The sequence below is a fragment of the Gossypium arboreum genome, chromosome 9 (assembly GCF_025698485.1).
Source record: "Gossypium arboreum isolate Shixiya-1 chromosome 9, ASM2569848v2, whole genome shotgun sequence".
In the NCBI taxonomy this organism is placed as follows: domain Eukaryota; kingdom Viridiplantae; phylum Streptophyta; class Magnoliopsida; order Malvales; family Malvaceae; genus Gossypium; species Gossypium arboreum.
The window spans coordinates 85,294,405-85,311,227 of record NC_069078.1 but is presented as its reverse complement, the minus strand read 5'-3'; the positions used below and the strand labels follow the sequence as shown (position 1 = coordinate 85,311,227).

Genomic DNA, 16,823 nt, shown 5'->3' with positions numbered 1-16,823 from the left:
AAATTTTATAAAATACTAAAATATCAAAATGTTATTAAAAAAATATGAAATTTCATTACTTTATTCTTTAAAATTATAAAATTATGTTTAAAAATTAAAATTTTCATAAAATTCTAAAATAACTTTTCAAACCCTTTAACTTTCTAAAAAATCATTTCTATTTTCAAGCCCATTGCATCAATAAACATAATTATAATGTAAAAGTGAAGTAGTTTTATGTCCTTTCATATTTTTTTTTTGCGTCGATTAATATTTTAATGATCTAATTATTAAATTTATTAATATAATTATATTTATAATGCATGTAAATTTTAAATCTATCAAATCGTCCCATAATTCTCTTATCCTAATCCAACAAAGAAACAAAAATAAATAATAATAAAAACTCATCAATAAAAAAAAAAAAACCTTGAGTTGTAAAAATAGAAGTTTGAAAAAAGGAAAGGAGTAATATGAATAATTTTCTATCGGATACTTCAATATAAAACTTTCACCTTTACAATTAAAAGCTGTACTTTCAAGCCCCATATTTTGATTAAAATTTCAGATTCCTTTAAGTAAAATCATGCAAAAACATATCAAATTGCTTCAAGTTTCAAAGGATGAACAATCGGCAATGAGAGAAGAGGGCATAAACTTGATTCCAAGGAATGTTTATGGTGATCCCACGTCTATATCAGAGACCATTCATGATGCATTTGATTTAGCAATCAATGGAATTCTGACAAGAATCAAAATTTTGACACAGGGACCATTCTGAAAGGTACTGGGGGTTATTTATGCTATTATACCTTTAATTTTATTTTCAAAGACTTGTACATTATAGTGAATATTCTTTCTATTTATAAAACCCAAATGGACACAATATTATTTTTTCCTAGTAATTGTGACACTTTATTAATATAATGTCCAATTACTTTGTTCTTCAGTTTGTCATTCATGCCACGTTATTTCTCTAATTTCATACTTTATTAAGAGATCATACCATAATAAATTTAAAATAAACACAAATAGAATTAATACATCAAACCATAATAAATTTAAAATAAAATAAAAACAAATAATATGATAAAAAGTTGTAATCCTAAAATGTATTAACATCCCTTTCCTAAATTTTAGTTGTAGCAAAATTAAAAATTAAAAAAAAATCCCCTTTCCTAAATTCTAATTGTAGCAAATAAAAAAATTTAAAAAGTTTTACCTAACAAAATCGATCCTAATAGTCATTTAGGATGCCGACATAAGGTTTAGTGATAGAACCTATATATAATCTATGGTTATACTCTTTAACTTCACTAATAGAGTTGAAGATCATTCCATTGTGTCCATCCAAACGTTTCAGAACCGTGCCTTCTTCGTTATACTTGATACCGATTGGGTCTGGAGCATCCGATTGAATACTTTCCGATCTTCCAGTATTTAAAGCCACCCAAAAGTCACCGTCTTTATTTCTCTTGATGTTATCCGGCACTTTAGGTAATACGGCAAATACTTCTGGGTCAGCAAATACTTTTGTCATGTTTTTAGCTTTTGCTTCACTCTCGACATTAAATTTCAAAATTCGCATTCTAGTTGATTCGGCCACTAAAAGGAATGAATTGTTCTTACTCAAGGCAACCCCATTAGGGAAAACTAAACCTTTATATATCACAGATACTTCTTTGGTGTAAGGATTGTATTTTAACAACCTTCCTGTTTGATCAAGGGACCTTAACAAAGAATCAACATTCCTACACAATCATAAAAATAACTTATTTAATATAAAATAAAATTTGTAAAACAAATTTAATTAATAATGATAAACATAGAATATATAAAATTACCTTCTTTGAATGACGGTACTACTATCCGTAAAATAGACCATTCCAGTCTTAGTATCAATATCTAATCCGTTTGTGAATTTAAACAGAACTCCTTCAGCTGAAGTAGCAAGTTTTTTAGCCACGCCACCATAAGGTCCTACTACTAAAAGACCATGGTACGCATCGGCAATATAAAGATGACATGTTTCAATATGAAATTTTAAACCTAATGGCCTTCCGCATATTGGTTCAAGATTCGGATTTGTTGAGCCGTCGCATATTTTCCTTATCCTAATCCAATAAAATAAACAAAAAAAACTTAAAATTCATCAATAAAAAAAACTAAGAGTTATAAAAATAAAAATTGAAAAAAGAAAAGAAAAGAAAGGACTAATATGAATAATTTATAAATATACCTAAAAGAAGAAGGAACAGCAAACTCTTTCCAACCGAATTTCAATCCTTCCCACTTAAGTACTCTTCCATCGGATACTCCAACGTAAGGACCTTCGCCTTTACAATCGAAAGCTATACTTTCAGGCCCGGTACCTTGAGTAATATTAATTTGATTATAATTTCTGAACATAGATTCATCATAATCCACTTGTTGATATGATAGTGCTATATTAACAAAGAAAAATAAAAGGAAAAAAGAGGAGAATGAAAAAGATTTCATCGTTAAAGAAACGAATAACAACTAACTTCAAGGAAACTTAATTATGTATGATATAATAAAAGTGAGATAGAATATGTGTATATATATAGTAATTAAGAGAAATAAAATCAATTTTAATTCAAATCCAACTTTAATTACATTAAAATTTATTCATGAAGGATTATTATTCAATACAAAATCAGTATATTATAATAATAATAAGAGTTGAAATCCATGTATGACTATAATTATTAAATTTTAATCTAGATTATAATTTAACCATTGTTTGCTACTCATAATTTTATTATAAAAGTATATTTTATGTGAATAATTATGTTGGTTTGACCTATTCGATATTTAAAAGTGACTTTAATTCTAAATTTATATTTAATTAAATTGATATTTTAAAAATAATAGTTAAAAGGAGTTGAAACAAAATTAATGGTATTAAATTTGTGGAAAATAAGATCAAATATGATCCTAAATTCCTAATCAAACTATAAATTATCTGGATGGAGGTTAGAGTTTGTAATTAATAGGATGAAGAAAATTAATTCATAGCACGTTGCTATCAAATCCAGGTAGATGATAGATAAAACCAATGCGATGAAAGTCTGATTTTCATCACTAATTGCAAACCGCCAGCGGATTAAACCTTATTATACAAATTTGATGGATGAATAATTGAACTTAAACATTAACAATTTATACGTCATTTAATCTGAATTCTTATTTTCTTGATCTTTGTTGTTGCTTGTTTTACTCGTCTGTCTTCAACCTCTATGCCGTGATATATATAAACTTGTCTATCTTCAACCTCAATCACAGCAAATTCCAACCACCATGGACATGGCAAGTACACTTCTTGCAGTTGCTGTGACACTTGTTTTTTTCTTTCAAGCCTTGACATGGACAAGAAGGGGTAAAAACAAGAGATTACCCCCTGGTCCGAAAGGCCTTCCTATTATCGGAAACCTTTTGATGATAGGGAAAAACCCTCACCATGATTTTCAACGATTAGCTCAAAAGTATGGTCCCATCATGCACTTACGCTTAGGCTTGATGCCGGTGATCGTTGTCTCCTCCGCGGAAGCCGCCGAGCTGTTCCTCAAGACACATGACCTTGTTTTCGCTAGCAGGCCACCTCATGAAGGTTCCAAAGTTGTTTGTTACAATCAGCAGAATTTGGTGTTCTCCCCGTATGGTTCGTATTGGCGCAACATGCGTAAGATGTGCACCTTGGAATTGCTTAGTAACCACAAAATCAATTCTTTCAGGTCCATGAGGATGGAAGAACTTCATGGTTGTGTTCAATATATCCGAGAGGCGGCTACTGCTGGTGGTGTTGTCGATCTTAGCTCCACGGTCTCGTCTTTTAGTACTGATATTTCGTGTAGGATGATCATCGGAAAGAAGTATGATCACGACAATTTTAGTGAAAAGGGGTTCAAAGCTACGCTTCGAGAGGGTATGCAAATTGGAGCTACGATTAATTTAGCTGATTATATTCCTCAAATTAGAGCACTTGATCTCCAGGGACTAACAAAGCGTATGAAAATTATTGCCAAGGATTTTGATGACTTTTTTGAGAAGATAATCGACGAGCATGTTCGATCTAAAGACGAAAACAGAGTCAAGGACTTTGTTGATGTCATGTTGGGATTCATGGGATCAGAAGAAACGGATGAGTACCGTGTCGAGCGAGACACGATCAAAGCAATTATATTGGTACTCTTCTAGATCTCGATAAATAGTTCAAGTAATAATTAATCATTACAAGTACTAAATTTTATTCTTACAGGACATGCTTACAGCTTCTATGGATACTTCAGCAGCTGCGATCGATTGGACACTGGCCGAACTCATCAGACATCCACAAGAGATGAAGAAAGTCCAAAAGGAAGTCAAAAACGTGATCGGCATGAGGAGGATGGTCGAGGAATCAGACTTGGAGAAATTGAAGTACTTGGACATGGTTGTGAAAGAAAGCTTTAGGCTACATCCAGTAGCGCCATTGCTGATCCCGCATGTATCCAGGGAAGATTTCACGGTGAATGGCTTTGACATACCCAAGGGTGCACGCATCTTCGTAAATGCATGGGCTATAAGTCGGGATGAAAGGGTTTGGACTGATGCAGAGAGGTTTTATCCGGAGAGATTCATTGGAAGCGACATCGATCTCCGCGGACGCAACTTCGAGCTAATCCCGTTTGGTGCCGGTCGCAGAGGCTGCCCCGGAATGCAGTTGGGTTTAACAGTGGTTCGGCTTGTGGTGGCTCAAATGGTTCATTGCTTTGATTGGGAGCTTCCAAATGGTACGTCGGGAAGTGACTTGGATATGAGGGAGGAGTTTGGAATTGTTTGTCCTAGAGCCAACCATCTTCTAGCCATACCAACATGGCGCCTAAAGGATTGAACATACAACATCAATTTTTACTTTTTGTTTAAAACAACAGATTTAGTCCCCTTTATATGTACAGCAAGTATAAATAGATATGATCGTGGGTTAGGCTATTTACTCAAGTCTAAAGATTTTCTTAAAAAATGAAAAGGTTTGAGTAAAAATATAGTTCGAAAAAGTAGATTTGGATAAGAAGTAAGGCTTGCTAGAAAACGGGCCGGTTCTTAGGCAAGACTTTTTTGACCCGGGCATAACCCAACCCGACCCAAATTTGACCAAAAAAATTCTGTTGTCGTTTGCCTTTGTTTACTATTGTTATGTTGTTGTTTTGCTACCATTTCACTAATATATTACTACTATTTTGTTGTTTTTATTTTGTTGTTTTATTGTTAAGTTATAACTTTGTTAGTATTATTTAAGTATAATTTTTTTAAATATATTTTAAATTTGTCGGAAACATTTATTTTAATGTATTTAGTTTACCGGATCAAATTTGAACAAAATTTTAAACCCATTTTTTGGGCCAAATTAGATCCAAACCAAAAAAATGGGTCTAATTTTTTGCACTAGCCCGACCCAACCCGACCCATGATTAGCTCTAGGTATAAGCGAGATCCATTTTGCCTTGTTTATATTTTCTAGTCAACTGTATTTTAACCTTGTATTTGGATGGTGTCCAATGAATTGCGTTTCAACAACTGAAGTTGGGTTTTTCAACCAGGGTTAAAAACTCTTATGAATCGGGCTCGACCGACCTAAATATTATGTTATAAAATAATATTATATTAATTATATATGTTAAATAATAATTATATATTTATATTTATATTAAATCATTAATCCAATAACAATTAAATCTATTGTCCAAGACTTAAAAAAACTAACACAACTAAATAACCAAGCCCAAATTTAAAATTTAAAAGTTCACATTTAATAAAATAAAATATTTATTATATTTATAGTAGTTTTTAATATAATAAAAACATTTATTATATTTATGGTATTTTTTAATATAAATATTTTTAATGTATTTTTAATGTGTTAAAAACTTTTATTTTAATCTTCTTTAATGCATTTAGTGTATTATATATATATATATATATATATATATATATATTAATAAAATTAATTTTAAATAAAAATTAATCTAAAAATAAAATAAATGTGGGTCGGGTTGGACCTGTATTTACTTTTCTTAAATCTAGTTTGACCCGACTCATGAGCACATCTAAATTCAACCTAATCTTTTATAAATATGACCCTAAAGTATTTGATATTTTTAATAAAAGCGAATTTGTGTAAAATGACATAAAGTAAAAGGTATATTGATTTTTTGGCCTCCAACTCTATAAAAAGTCATTTTAACTATTTTTTATTTTTTATTTTTTAGCCCTTAAATTTATTTTTTTGCCAATTCACCTAAAATAAATAAAAATGTTAACGTTTTTAACTTCATTGGTGCAGCATAAACGTGATTGTCAAGTAGATAACACATAAACATTTAATTATTTTTTTAAAATTTTAAAAATTCAAAAAAATAAAAATTCTTTTTAAAATTAAAAATCATTAAAATTATTAAAAATAAAAAAAATTATAAAAGTATTTTTATTATATTTTAAATTTTGAAAAATTAATTAAATGTTGACATATCATCCATATGGCAATTCATGTGCATGTCATGTTAGCAAAGTTAACAAACGTTAACTTTTATGTCTATTTTAAGGTGATTTGATAAAAATAAAAATTAAAAATTAAAAGAGACAAAAATTAAACAATAGGCTAAAATGAGTTATTTTTTAAAGTTGGATGCCAAAGTAAAATGACGTTAAAGTGTTTTGACATTTTCTTTAATAGAAGTTGGATTTATTGAATATTTCAGTCATGCGACAAATTCTCTGAGCTTCTCTAACTGAGAAACAAATGTAATTAATATGATGAGTTAATTGTAATAAATATTTTTAAATTATGAATCTAATTAAAATTGATTTTTAAAGTTTAAGATATTTTAATAATATCTTTAAATTATTTATATTATATTAATAAAATCTTTTGTTATTAAAATTGTTGATTTTGAGATTTTTGGAACTTCTACAAAAATAATCGTTCACTTTTTAATTTTATTTTATTTTAGTTTTTAATTTAAAAGTTATGTGAATATTTTATTTCTCTTTAAAAGCTTTCATTTTAAATTATGTCATATAAGATTTTACAGGGCATGATTTAATTAACATCGATAGTTTATAGATGTAATTAGAACATTTTAAAATTTAGAAATCAATTTAAAATGAAGATTATATTTTAAGAATCTCTAATGCAATTAAATCTAATATGATGAAGCGAGAACAAATTTATACACACATAATTTATGCCATGTCTTTACCAAATTCAAGGAGATAAAACCAATACGAAGAAAATATATAATATATAATTTCCATTGCTTTTTTAATACAATATTGAGGTAGTGGATGGGGTCACATGGTGGTAGATTTTGGTGTTATGTTTAGGAGTTAGTTAAAATTTTTAATTTTTTTAAACTTTTGGAAGGTTTAATAAGAATTTTCAAAAACTTTGAGGATTTAATTATTTTTTTAAATTGAGGGCTTAATAAAAATTCTAAAATTTTTGAAAGGCTAATAAAAATTTTAAAAATTACCTTTGTTATACGTCATTTTAAAAATTTTAGTTTTTAATGTAATTTGATGCAAGAATAATTGAAAAAAATCACCTTTATTATGCGTCATTTGATAGATTATATGCATTTAATAATTAATTAAGCTAATTATTAGATTGACAAAATCAAATGGATATTAATTATTTATCATTTGTTGCCTGTTTTACTGGTCTGTCTTTAAGCTCTAAACCAATATAAACTTGTCTGTCTTCAAGCTCAACCACAGCAAATTACGACCACCATGGACATGGCATGTACACTTCTTGCAGTTGCTGTTGGACTTGTTTTTTTCTTTCAAGCCTTGACATGGACAAGAATGGCTAAAAACAAGAGGTTACCGCCCCGTCCGAAAGGCCTTCCAATTATCGGAAACCTTTTGATGATAGGGAAGAACCCTCACCATGATTTTCAATGATTAGCTCAGAAGTATGGTCCCATCATGCACTTACGCTTCGGCTTGATGCCGGTGATTGTGGTTTCCTCTCCCGAAGCCGCCGAGCTATTCCTCAAGACGCATGACCTTGTTTTCGCTAGCAGGCCCCCACATGATTGTTCCAAACATATTTCTTACAATCAACAGAACTTGGTGTTCTCTCCCTACGGTCCGTATTGGCGCAACATGCGTAAGATGTGCACTTTGGAATTGCTTAGTAACCACAAAGTCAGTTCTTTTGGATCCATGAGGATGGAAGAACTTCATGGTTGTGTTCAATATATTCGAGAGGTGGCTGCTACTGCTGGTGTTGTCAATCTTAGTTCTATGGTCTCGTCGTTTAGTACCGAGATTTCGTGTAGGATGATCATCGGAAAGAAGTATGATCGTAGCGATTTTAGTGAAAAGGGGTTTGAAGTTATGATTCGAGAGGCTATGCAGATTGCAGCTACGTTTAACTTAGCTGATTATATTCCTCAAATTAGAGCACTTGATCTCCAGGGACTAACAAAGCGTATGAAAATTATTGCCAAAGATTCTGATGACTTCTTCGAGAAGATAATCGACGAGCATGTTCGATCTAAAGATGAAAACAGAGTCAAGGACTTTGTTGATGTCATGTTGGGATTCATGGGATCTGAAGAAACCAATGAGTACCGCGTCGAGCGAGACACGATCAAAGCAATTATCTTGGTACGTTTCTATATCTCGGTAAATAATTCAAATCTTAATCATTCATTATAGGCACTGAATTTTATTCTTACAGGACATGCTTGCAGGTTCAATGGATACTTCAGCAGTTGCGATCGATTGGACACTGACTGAACTCATCAGACATCCACAAGTGATGAAGAAAGTCCAAAAGGAACTCGAAAACGTGGTAGGCATGGAAAGGATGGTCACGGAATCGGACCTGGAGAAATTGGAATACTTAGACATGGTTGTAAAAGAAAGCTTTAGGCTACATCCAGTTGGACCGTTGTTGACCCCACATGCAGCCAGGGAAGATTGCACCGTGGATGGCTTTCACATACCGAAAAACTCACGCATCTTCATAAACGCATGGGCCATAGGTCGGGATGAAAGGGTTTGGACTTATGCAGAAAGGTTTTATCCGGAGAGATTCATTGGAAGCGACATCGATCTTCGCGGATGCAACTTCGAGCTAATTCCGTTCGGTGCCGGTCGCAGAGGCTGTCCCGGAATGCAATTAGGTCTCACCGTGGTTCGGCTTGTGGTGGCACAATTGGTTCATTGCTTTAATTGGAAGCTTCCTAATGGTATGTTGGGAATTGAGTTGGATATGAGTGAAGATTTTGGACTTGTTTGTCCTAGAGCCAACCATCTTCTTGCTATACCAACATGGCGCCTAAAGGATTAAACATACAAAATCCAGATTTACCTTCCGTTTAAAATATCATATTTAGGCCTCCTTTAGATGGATAGTAGAAATAAGTGAGATCCATTTTGCCTTGCGTATTTATTTCATAACTGCATTGTAACATTGTATTTAGATGATGTTTAGCGAATTACGTTTCAACAATTGAAGTTGGCTTTTTCAATGGGGTTAAAAACTCTTATGGGTGCACTACCATATAAAAGCACCAAGTCAACCTTTTTCGAGGATTGATATGTAATTTTCCCTTTTAACTTGTTCAAAAGTTGTTAATTGGTATTTGAATTTTTTTTATAAAATATTATTATTCTTTAAATAAATATGTATAAATTATAAGCCTATTTGAATCTACTATATAATTAGAAGTATAATTGAGACGAGCCAAGCTCATATATTATCAGACTCAAGCTTGATTCAAAATTCAAAGCTTGTTACTCAACTCGAGCTCGGTTAAGCTTGTATGTATTTAAACTAGAGCTCAAAGTCAACTCAATAATTGAGCTTAGAGTAATAATATGTTAAGAGCAATTATATATATTAAAAATGAAAAGTTCAATACAACTTGTGAGCCATTTGAGTTGAGTACTATTCAACTTGACAATGCTTGAGTTGCTCAAGCTCAGCTAGATTATTATCGAATCGACTCTAAATTATTTTTAAATCAAACTCAAATAACTTATAAGAATCAATATCCTAATTACACCCCTATAACCATCATCAATATAATCACAGCTATTATAATTTATTAGAGATGAAAATAAATAAATTGGATATTCTCTTTAACAAATTAAAATTAAAATTACTTCTCTTTTTTTAAATATTCCAAAAGGAAAACAGGACAATATCAAATATTTCCTAAAAAAAAAAGACATTATCAAATATTAATTTTAAATACCTGATGTCCAAATTTAAACTTTTTTTACAAAATAAATTAAATAACTTTAATAAATAATAAATTTTAAATTTAAAAAAATATTCAAATTCAAATTTAAATACTATCACAAGCCAATAATGATATATACAAATTAATTGAATACTACTGCTAAATATATTCTTTATTCATAAATATTGTTCCAAAGATTAACAGATTAATTTCAGTTACATCCAGATTAATAATAACAAAGTTATTAATTGCGTAACTATGACAGTTGAAAGTGGCTTGAATCAATTGATGGTCATTGAAGAACCGCCAATTTTTGTTCGGGATTTATTGGAGGAAGATATTCATCTTTCTCTTCTGATAACAAATCAAGCAACGTGGTACTGATATTTCTTTAGGCTTGCGTTAGGTATTTTTCTACCAAAAATATATATTATTTATTCAACCATATGCTTTATAAAAGAGAATTATATATTTTTAATAAAATAAAAATTCTAATTTGTGTGCCCTGATGGTAACCAAAATTATTGATCTCCTATTAAAATATTGATATGTGTAGATCTCGATACAAATATATAAATTAAAAAATATTAAAATAGTTTAGTTGGGTATTAGTGATAATAAAATATTTTTTATTTAAATATAACTTTTCACTTAATAATATTAGAGTTTTTGAAAAATATTTTATTAGGAATTTTAAAATATTCATATTTATTCCCTCTAATATAACCTCCCTTAGTAGCAACGTAACTCAGCTAAACCCTAAACCTGCCATTAATATCTCTCGGGTTCTTTCCTGGAAAATTCATAATTTATATACAGGGTTAATTGTATTAAAACATCCCAAACTGTTACCCATATTTTAAATTAGTACCCAAACTTCTAAACATTCTAATTGAATCCTCAAGGTCTTAATATGGTATCAATCAGGTTTTTTCAGTCAACTTAACTATTAATTTAAGCGTTAAATTTTGATTCGAATATGACATGTAACATATTTAAAATCACGAAATAAAATTATAAACGGGTATATATTTACTGCATGAATAATTTGAAGCAAATGTGTTAAAAATATGCAATGTCAATAAAAAAATTTAAAATTATTTTTTCTTTTAACATATCTGATCCAAGTTATTGCTATCATAGGCATACATGTTTACAATTTGCTACACATGTTTTAAATATGCCTAATATTATATGTGACCTAGGTTAGATTAACATAAGGACTTGATGGATACAATATTAATACCTCAAGATTTATAAAACATTTTGAAGATTAAGGACTAATTTAGAATATGTACTATAGCTTGAGGACTTATGATGGAATTAACCCTATAGATTAAAGACCACATGGTTTGAACTTTGAACTTTTAACTTAGCCGTCGCCCACCGCCACTGACTTTCGTCCCGAACACTTTTTCTACCACTTTTTTGTTTTTTAAACACTCAATAATATAATAAAATATTAAAAAACAAATATAATTAAAAAATGGCTTTAGTAACAATTAAAACGTATATTTTTATCAATAAATGTCCAAAAAATAAATTTGACAATTTTAGTGTTCAGATTGCTTTAATGTATTTTTTAATATTAGTTTTTAAAATAATTTGTATTACATAAAATTTAATTTATTTTATATTATTTTATTCTTCAATTTTCTTTTCTGCTAAATACTTGTTTCCAACTACCTTTGAAAAATGAACAATTACTTGGTCAACCAGTCTTTTTTTGTTTTCCAGTCCGTGTAAGCTCAAAATAAAAAATCATTTTTCTTGATTCATGAATCATCCCTAGCTTTTACATGCATTTGCCCATTGAAAATCTTTTCCCCCCATCATCAAGTCAGCCATTTTCAATATCTTATGATAGCTTGAAAGTTCATGAACAAGCTCTCATTCATTCATTCACTTATTTCTTTTTCTTTTTCCTTTAATCTGCAATGAAACTCCATGTATTGATATCAGAGTTTTGTGCAGGAAATCCCACCAAGAATATCAAATGGAAGAATCAATCGAAAAGAAAGTATTGCAGCAATCACTTCTGTTTTGTTCTATTTTTCCCCGTTGTTTTGTTCTTCATGTTACTCTGTTTTAATCATCTCTTCTTTGAGAACATTAAAGGGCACGTTTATTTTCACGGAAAATCAACTGGTTCTGTAACTTATTTTCCTGGAAAGTTGAACGAAACCGAAGATTCATGCTTGGGTCGGTACATTTATATCCATGATCTTCCCAAGATATTCAATGAAGATGTGATCAAAGATTGTCAGTTGATTACAAGATCAACTGATAAATACAGTATGTGCAAATCTTTGGAAAATTCGGGTTTAGGCCCTGGGATTGAAGCTTTAAATGCTTCGGATTTATGGAAGAATAGTTGGTTTTCTACGAATCAGTTCATGTTGGAGGTTATTTTTCATAATCGAATGAAGAAATACGACTGTTTAACCGACGATTCGACTCTTGCTTCCGCCGTTTTCGTGCCGTACTATGCTGGTTTGGATCTTCGTCGATATTTGTGGGGATTCAATACGTCGATGAGAGATTTATCGGGGATCGATTTGGTTGCTTGGCTTGCAAGAAAACCTGAATGGAAAAGGAATTCAGGTATGGATCATTTCTTGATTTCAGGTCGGATTGCTCGAGATTTTCGACGAAAATCGAACCGGAAATCGGACTGGGGCAGCAACTTCAGGCTCTTGCCGGAGTCGGAAAACATAACAATGTTGACAATCGAAACAGGGTACTCAAAAAACGACGTTGCGGTACCGTATCCGACGTATTTCCATCCTGTAAATGATTTCCAAGTTCATCAATGGCAAGAATTCCTCAGAAAACAGAACAGACCTTACTTATTCTCGTTCGCAGGTGCTCGAAGATCGAAACAAAAAGGATCAATCCGTGCCGAGATTATCGACCAATGCCAAGCTTCAAACAAGTTATGCAACTTCATGGATTGCAGTTTGTTCAATCAATGCGACGACCCAGTTAACTTAATGAGTCTATTTCGAAGCTCAGTCTTCTGTTTGCAACCTCCGGGAGATTCGTTAACCCGAAGATCAACATTCGATTCGATATTATCGGGTTGTATCCCAGTTTTCTTCCATCCAGGGAGTGCTTATACACAATATGTATGGCATTTACCAAAGGATCACAACAGATATTCAGTATTCATTTCATCAAAGGATTTACGAGTTGGAAAAGTTACAATCAACCAAACATTGCTTCAAGTTTCGAAGGATGAACAATTGGCAATGAGAGAAGAAGTTATAAAATTGATTCCAAGGATCGTTTATGGTGATCCTAGGTCTAGGTTAGAGACCATAGATGATGCATTTGATTTAGCAATCAATGGAATTCTGAAAAGAATAAAAATTTTGACAAAAAATTGACACAGGGACCATCCTGAAAAATACAGGGGTTATTTATGTATTATACCTTTTCTTTTCTTTTTTCAAAAGTTGTAAACTATTGTGAAGATTATTTTATTTATAAAACCCAAATGAGGACAGCTGGTCCAATATTTTATTTTTTTTTCCTAGCTAATTGTAACATTCATTTAAATATAAGTAAAGTCAATTTACTTTGGTCTTCAGTTTCTGTCATTCATGCCACTTTCTTTCTCTAATGCAATACTTTATTATTAAGAGATCATATCATAATAAATTTAAAATAAATATATGATAAAAAGCTGTAATCCTAAAATGTAATAACATCTCCTTTCCTAAATTTAGCAAAAAAAAAACATTTAAATCCCCTCTCCTAAATTGTAATTATTGAAAAAAAAATTAAAATCGATCCTAATAGTCATTTAGGATGCCGACATAAGGTTTAGTGATCGAACCTATATATAATCTATGGTTATACTCTTTAACTTCACTAATAGAGTTGAAGATTATTCCATTGTGTCCATCCAAACGTTTTAGAACTGTGCCTTTTTCATTATACTTGACACCGATCGGATCTGAAGCATCCGATTGAATACTCTCTGATCTTCCAGTATTTAAAGCCACCCAAAAGTCACTGTCTTTATTTCTCTTGATGTTATCCGGCACTCTAGGTAATACGGCAAATACTTCTGGGTCAGCAAATACTTCTGACATGTTTTTAGCTTTTGCTCCACTCTCGAGATTAAATTTCAAAATTCGCATTCTAGTTGATTCGGCCACTAAAAGGAACAAATTGTTCTTACTCAAGGCGACCCCATTAGGAAAAACTAAATCATTATATATCACATGTACTTCTTTGGTGTAAGGATTGTACTTTAGCAGCCTTCCTGTTTGATCAAGGGATCTTAATAAAGAATCGATGTTCCTAAACAATCACAAAAATAATTTATTTAATATAAAATAAAATTTTTAAAACAAATTTAATTACTAGTGATAAACATAAAAGAGATAAAATTACCTTCTTTGAATGACAGTACTACTATTCGTAAAATAGACCATTCCGGTCTTAGTATCAATATCTAATCCGTTTGTAAATTTAAACGGAATTCCTCCCGCTGAAGTAGCAAGTTTTTCAGCCACGCCACCATAAGGTCCTACTACTAAAAGACCATAATACGCATCGGCAATATAAAGATGACATGTTTCAATGTGGAATTTTAAACCTAATGGCCTTCCACATATTGGTTCAAGATTCGGATCTATTGAGCCATCACATAATTTCCTTATCCTAATCCAATAAAATAAACAAAAAAAATTAAAATTCATCAATAAAAAAATTTATGAGTTATAAAAATAAAAACTGAAAGGACCAATATGAATAATTTATAAATGTACCTAAATGAAGAAGGAACAGCAAACTCTTTCCAACCAAATTTCGGTCCTTCCCATTTAAGTATTCTTCCATCGGATACTCCAGCGTAAGGACCTTCACCTTTACAATCGAAAGCTATACTTTCAAGCCCGGTACCTTGAGTGATATTACTTTGATTATAATTTCTAAACGTAGATTCATTGTAATCCACTTGTTGATATGATAGTTCGATATTGACAAAGAAAAATAAAAGGAAAAAAGAGAAGAATGAAAAAGATTTCATTGTTGAAGAAACGAATAACAACCAACTTCAATGAAACTTAATTATGTAAGGTATAGTAAAAGTGAGACGGAATATGGATATATATATATATATATAGTAATTAAGAGAAATAAAATCAATTTTAATTCAAATCCAACTTTAATTACATTAAAATTTATTCATTATTATTGAATACAAAATCAGTATATAATAATAATAATAATAATAATTGTAAGACCTAAATTTTGCCCGGGACCCAATAAAACCAAACCCAAATTAAACCTAGCCTATTATCCAGTTACAAGCCCAAACCCAATTTTGGCCCAACCTAATCCCAACCCAAACACAAAAAAAAATAAATAAATAAATAAAAACCTTGGCCACCTACTCCACCACCTTTGTTGGCCACCCACCTTGGCCACCAACTCCACCACCCTTGGCCACCTAAACCACCCTAACCACTCCACTTGTAAAATTTGGCTATAAAAGCCACTCAAGACTTTGTTTTAGGGGGGGTTTTGGTTTTTTGGAGAAGGATTGTTCTTTGTTTTGGAGGAGGTTTTTTTGTTTTTTTGGAAATAAGGTTATTTTTGTTTCTTGGAAAGGCTAGTTTTTGGAGATTAATCAAAGATCAAAGCAAAAGAGGTTTCTTTTGTCTATTCTTATCTTTAGTTATTTGTTTGTTTATTGTTTTCCTTTCAATTTTATTTTGTTTTTTTATATAAAGTAAAAATAAAAGTAAGAAGCTTACCCATATTTCCATTACCAAAAAGTTTTTTTGAGGTCCGACCATTGTATGCAGTGGATACTGATGGCGCCCGTGGGGTCCATGATGATAATAAAGCGGACCAACGGCGGATTTAGAAAAGAGGAGAAAGAGAGTTGAGAGCTTTGTTTTATTATTTTATTATTTTTACTATTATTTATATTATTATTATTATTCCTCATGTATATATTATTATTTATATTATTATTATATTATATATGCCCTCTTCATATTTATTTATATTATTACTATCATTATTGTTACTTTTATTATTTTTATTTCTAACTACTATTATTATATATATATGTATTATTGTTTGTATCATTATTATTATTATCACCCTATTGTTATTACTTTACTTTTGTATTCTAATATATTATTAATATTACTCATATTTTCATTATTTTTGCTATCACTATTACTATTATATATTAGTGTATATTTTATGTATATATATATATTTATATATAGTATTGTTTTTATTACTTTAATTTAATATTTTTATTATATTTGCTTTTTGTATTTCTATATTTATTATTATTATTATATAGTAGTGTGTATTTCTATTATATACATACATATATATATATATATATATATATATATATTTATATATATATTATTGTTTACTTTACTTTAATATTATTCTTATTATCATTATATCCAACCCAATAATAATTCTTTCATAAAAGTAATATTCCGTATTTGGTAATTCGAGACAATCGTGCCCTAACTTATTGGGTTTCGATTTTTCTCCTTTAACCTAAATAATGAATACTCTTTTAAATCGCAACAT

At 30.4% G+C, this 16,823-nt stretch overlaps 5 protein-coding genes across 5 annotated transcripts; 3 read left to right on the top strand and 2 right to left on the bottom strand.

Annotated features, from left to right (window-relative positions):
* Nucleotides 1–1,216: 1,216 nt before the first annotated feature.
* Nucleotides 1,217–2,388, bottom strand: LOC108454988 (protein STRICTOSIDINE SYNTHASE-LIKE 10-like). The gene is made up of 3 exons (XM_017753620.1): nt 2,219–2,388; nt 1,824–2,087; nt 1,217–1,730 (listed from the first exon to the last, which is right to left on the bottom strand). The coding sequence occupies exons 1-3, from the start codon at nt 2,386–2,388 to the stop codon at nt 1,217–1,219; spliced, it is 948 nt and encodes a 315-aa protein (XP_017609109.1).
* Nucleotides 2,389–3,118: 730 nt separating this feature from the next.
* LOC108456410 (cytochrome P450 71AU50-like) lies at nt 3,119–5,232 on the top strand. Its single transcript, XM_017754999.2, has 2 exons — nt 3,119–4,185; nt 4,259–5,232. Exons 1-2 carry the CDS (start codon nt 3,301–3,303, stop codon nt 4,871–4,873), a joined length of 1,500 nt encoding a protein of 499 aa, XP_017610488.1. The 5' UTR covers nt 3,119–3,300; the 3' UTR covers nt 4,874–5,232.
* Nucleotides 5,233–7,953: 2,721 nt separating this feature from the next.
* On the top strand, nt 7,954–9,657 carry LOC108454987 (cytochrome P450 71AU50-like). The gene is made up of 2 exons (XM_053019490.1): nt 7,954–8,655; nt 8,729–9,657. The coding sequence occupies exons 1-2, from the start codon at nt 7,969–7,971 to the stop codon at nt 9,341–9,343; spliced, it is 1,302 nt and encodes a 433-aa protein (XP_052875450.1). The 5' UTR covers nt 7,954–7,968; the 3' UTR covers nt 9,344–9,657.
* A 2,287-nt stretch (nt 9,658–11,944) lies between these two features.
* On the top strand, nt 11,945–13,651 carry LOC108456138 (probable xyloglucan galactosyltransferase GT15). The gene has a single exon (XM_017754734.2). It carries the CDS (start codon nt 12,179–12,181, stop codon nt 13,628–13,630), a length of 1,452 nt encoding a protein of 483 aa, XP_017610223.1. The 5' UTR covers nt 11,945–12,178; the 3' UTR covers nt 13,631–13,651.
* Nucleotides 13,652–14,038: 387 nt separating this feature from the next.
* LOC108454986 (protein STRICTOSIDINE SYNTHASE-LIKE 10-like) lies at nt 14,039–15,282 on the bottom strand. Its single transcript, XM_053018653.1, has 3 exons — nt 15,023–15,282; nt 14,646–14,915; nt 14,039–14,552 (listed from the first exon to the last, which is right to left on the bottom strand). The coding sequence occupies exons 1-3, from the start codon at nt 15,280–15,282 to the stop codon at nt 14,039–14,041; spliced, it is 1,044 nt and encodes a 347-aa protein (XP_052874613.1).
* Nucleotides 15,283–16,823: the final 1,541 nt, after the last annotated feature.

Excerpts from the sequence above, each read along its gene's own strand:
- LOC108454988 (XM_017753620.1), bottom strand. The coding sequence starts at position 2,388 with ATGTTCAGAAATTATAATCAAATTAATATTACTCAAGGTACCGGGCCT. Across the intron at positions 2,088-2,218 it reads GCTGTTCCTTCTTCTTTTAG|GAAAATATGCGACGGCTCAA; the intron begins GTATATTTATAA and ends GATTAGGATAAG. Across the intron at positions 1,731-1,823 it reads AGTACCGTCATTCAAAGAAG|GAATGTTGATTCTTTGTTAA; the intron begins GTAATTTTATAT and ends ATGATTGTGTAG.
- LOC108456410 (XM_017754999.2), top strand. The coding sequence starts at position 3,301 with ATGGACATGGCAAGTACACTTCTTGCAGTTGCTGTGACACTTGTTTTT. Across the intron at positions 4,186-4,258 it reads CGATCAAAGCAATTATATTG|GACATGCTTACAGCTTCTAT; the intron begins GTACTCTTCTAG and ends TTATTCTTACAG.
- LOC108454987 (XM_053019490.1), top strand. The coding sequence starts at position 7,969 with ATGCACTTACGCTTCGGCTTGATGCCGGTGATTGTGGTTTCCTCTCCC. Across the intron at positions 8,656-8,728 it reads CGATCAAAGCAATTATCTTG|GACATGCTTGCAGGTTCAAT; the intron begins GTACGTTTCTAT and ends TTATTCTTACAG.
- LOC108456138 (XM_017754734.2), top strand. The coding sequence starts at position 12,179 with ATGAAACTCCATGTATTGATATCAGAGTTTTGTGCAGGAAATCCCACC.
- LOC108454986 (XM_053018653.1), bottom strand. The coding sequence starts at position 15,282 with ATGAAATCTTTTTCATTCTTCTCTTTTTTCCTTTTATTTTTCTTTGTC. Across the intron at positions 14,916-15,022 it reads GCTGTTCCTTCTTCATTTAG|GATAAGGAAATTATGTGATG; the intron begins GTACATTTATAA and ends TTATTGGATTAG. Across the intron at positions 14,553-14,645 it reads AGTACTGTCATTCAAAGAAG|GAACATCGATTCTTTATTAA; the intron begins GTAATTTTATCT and ends GTGATTGTTTAG.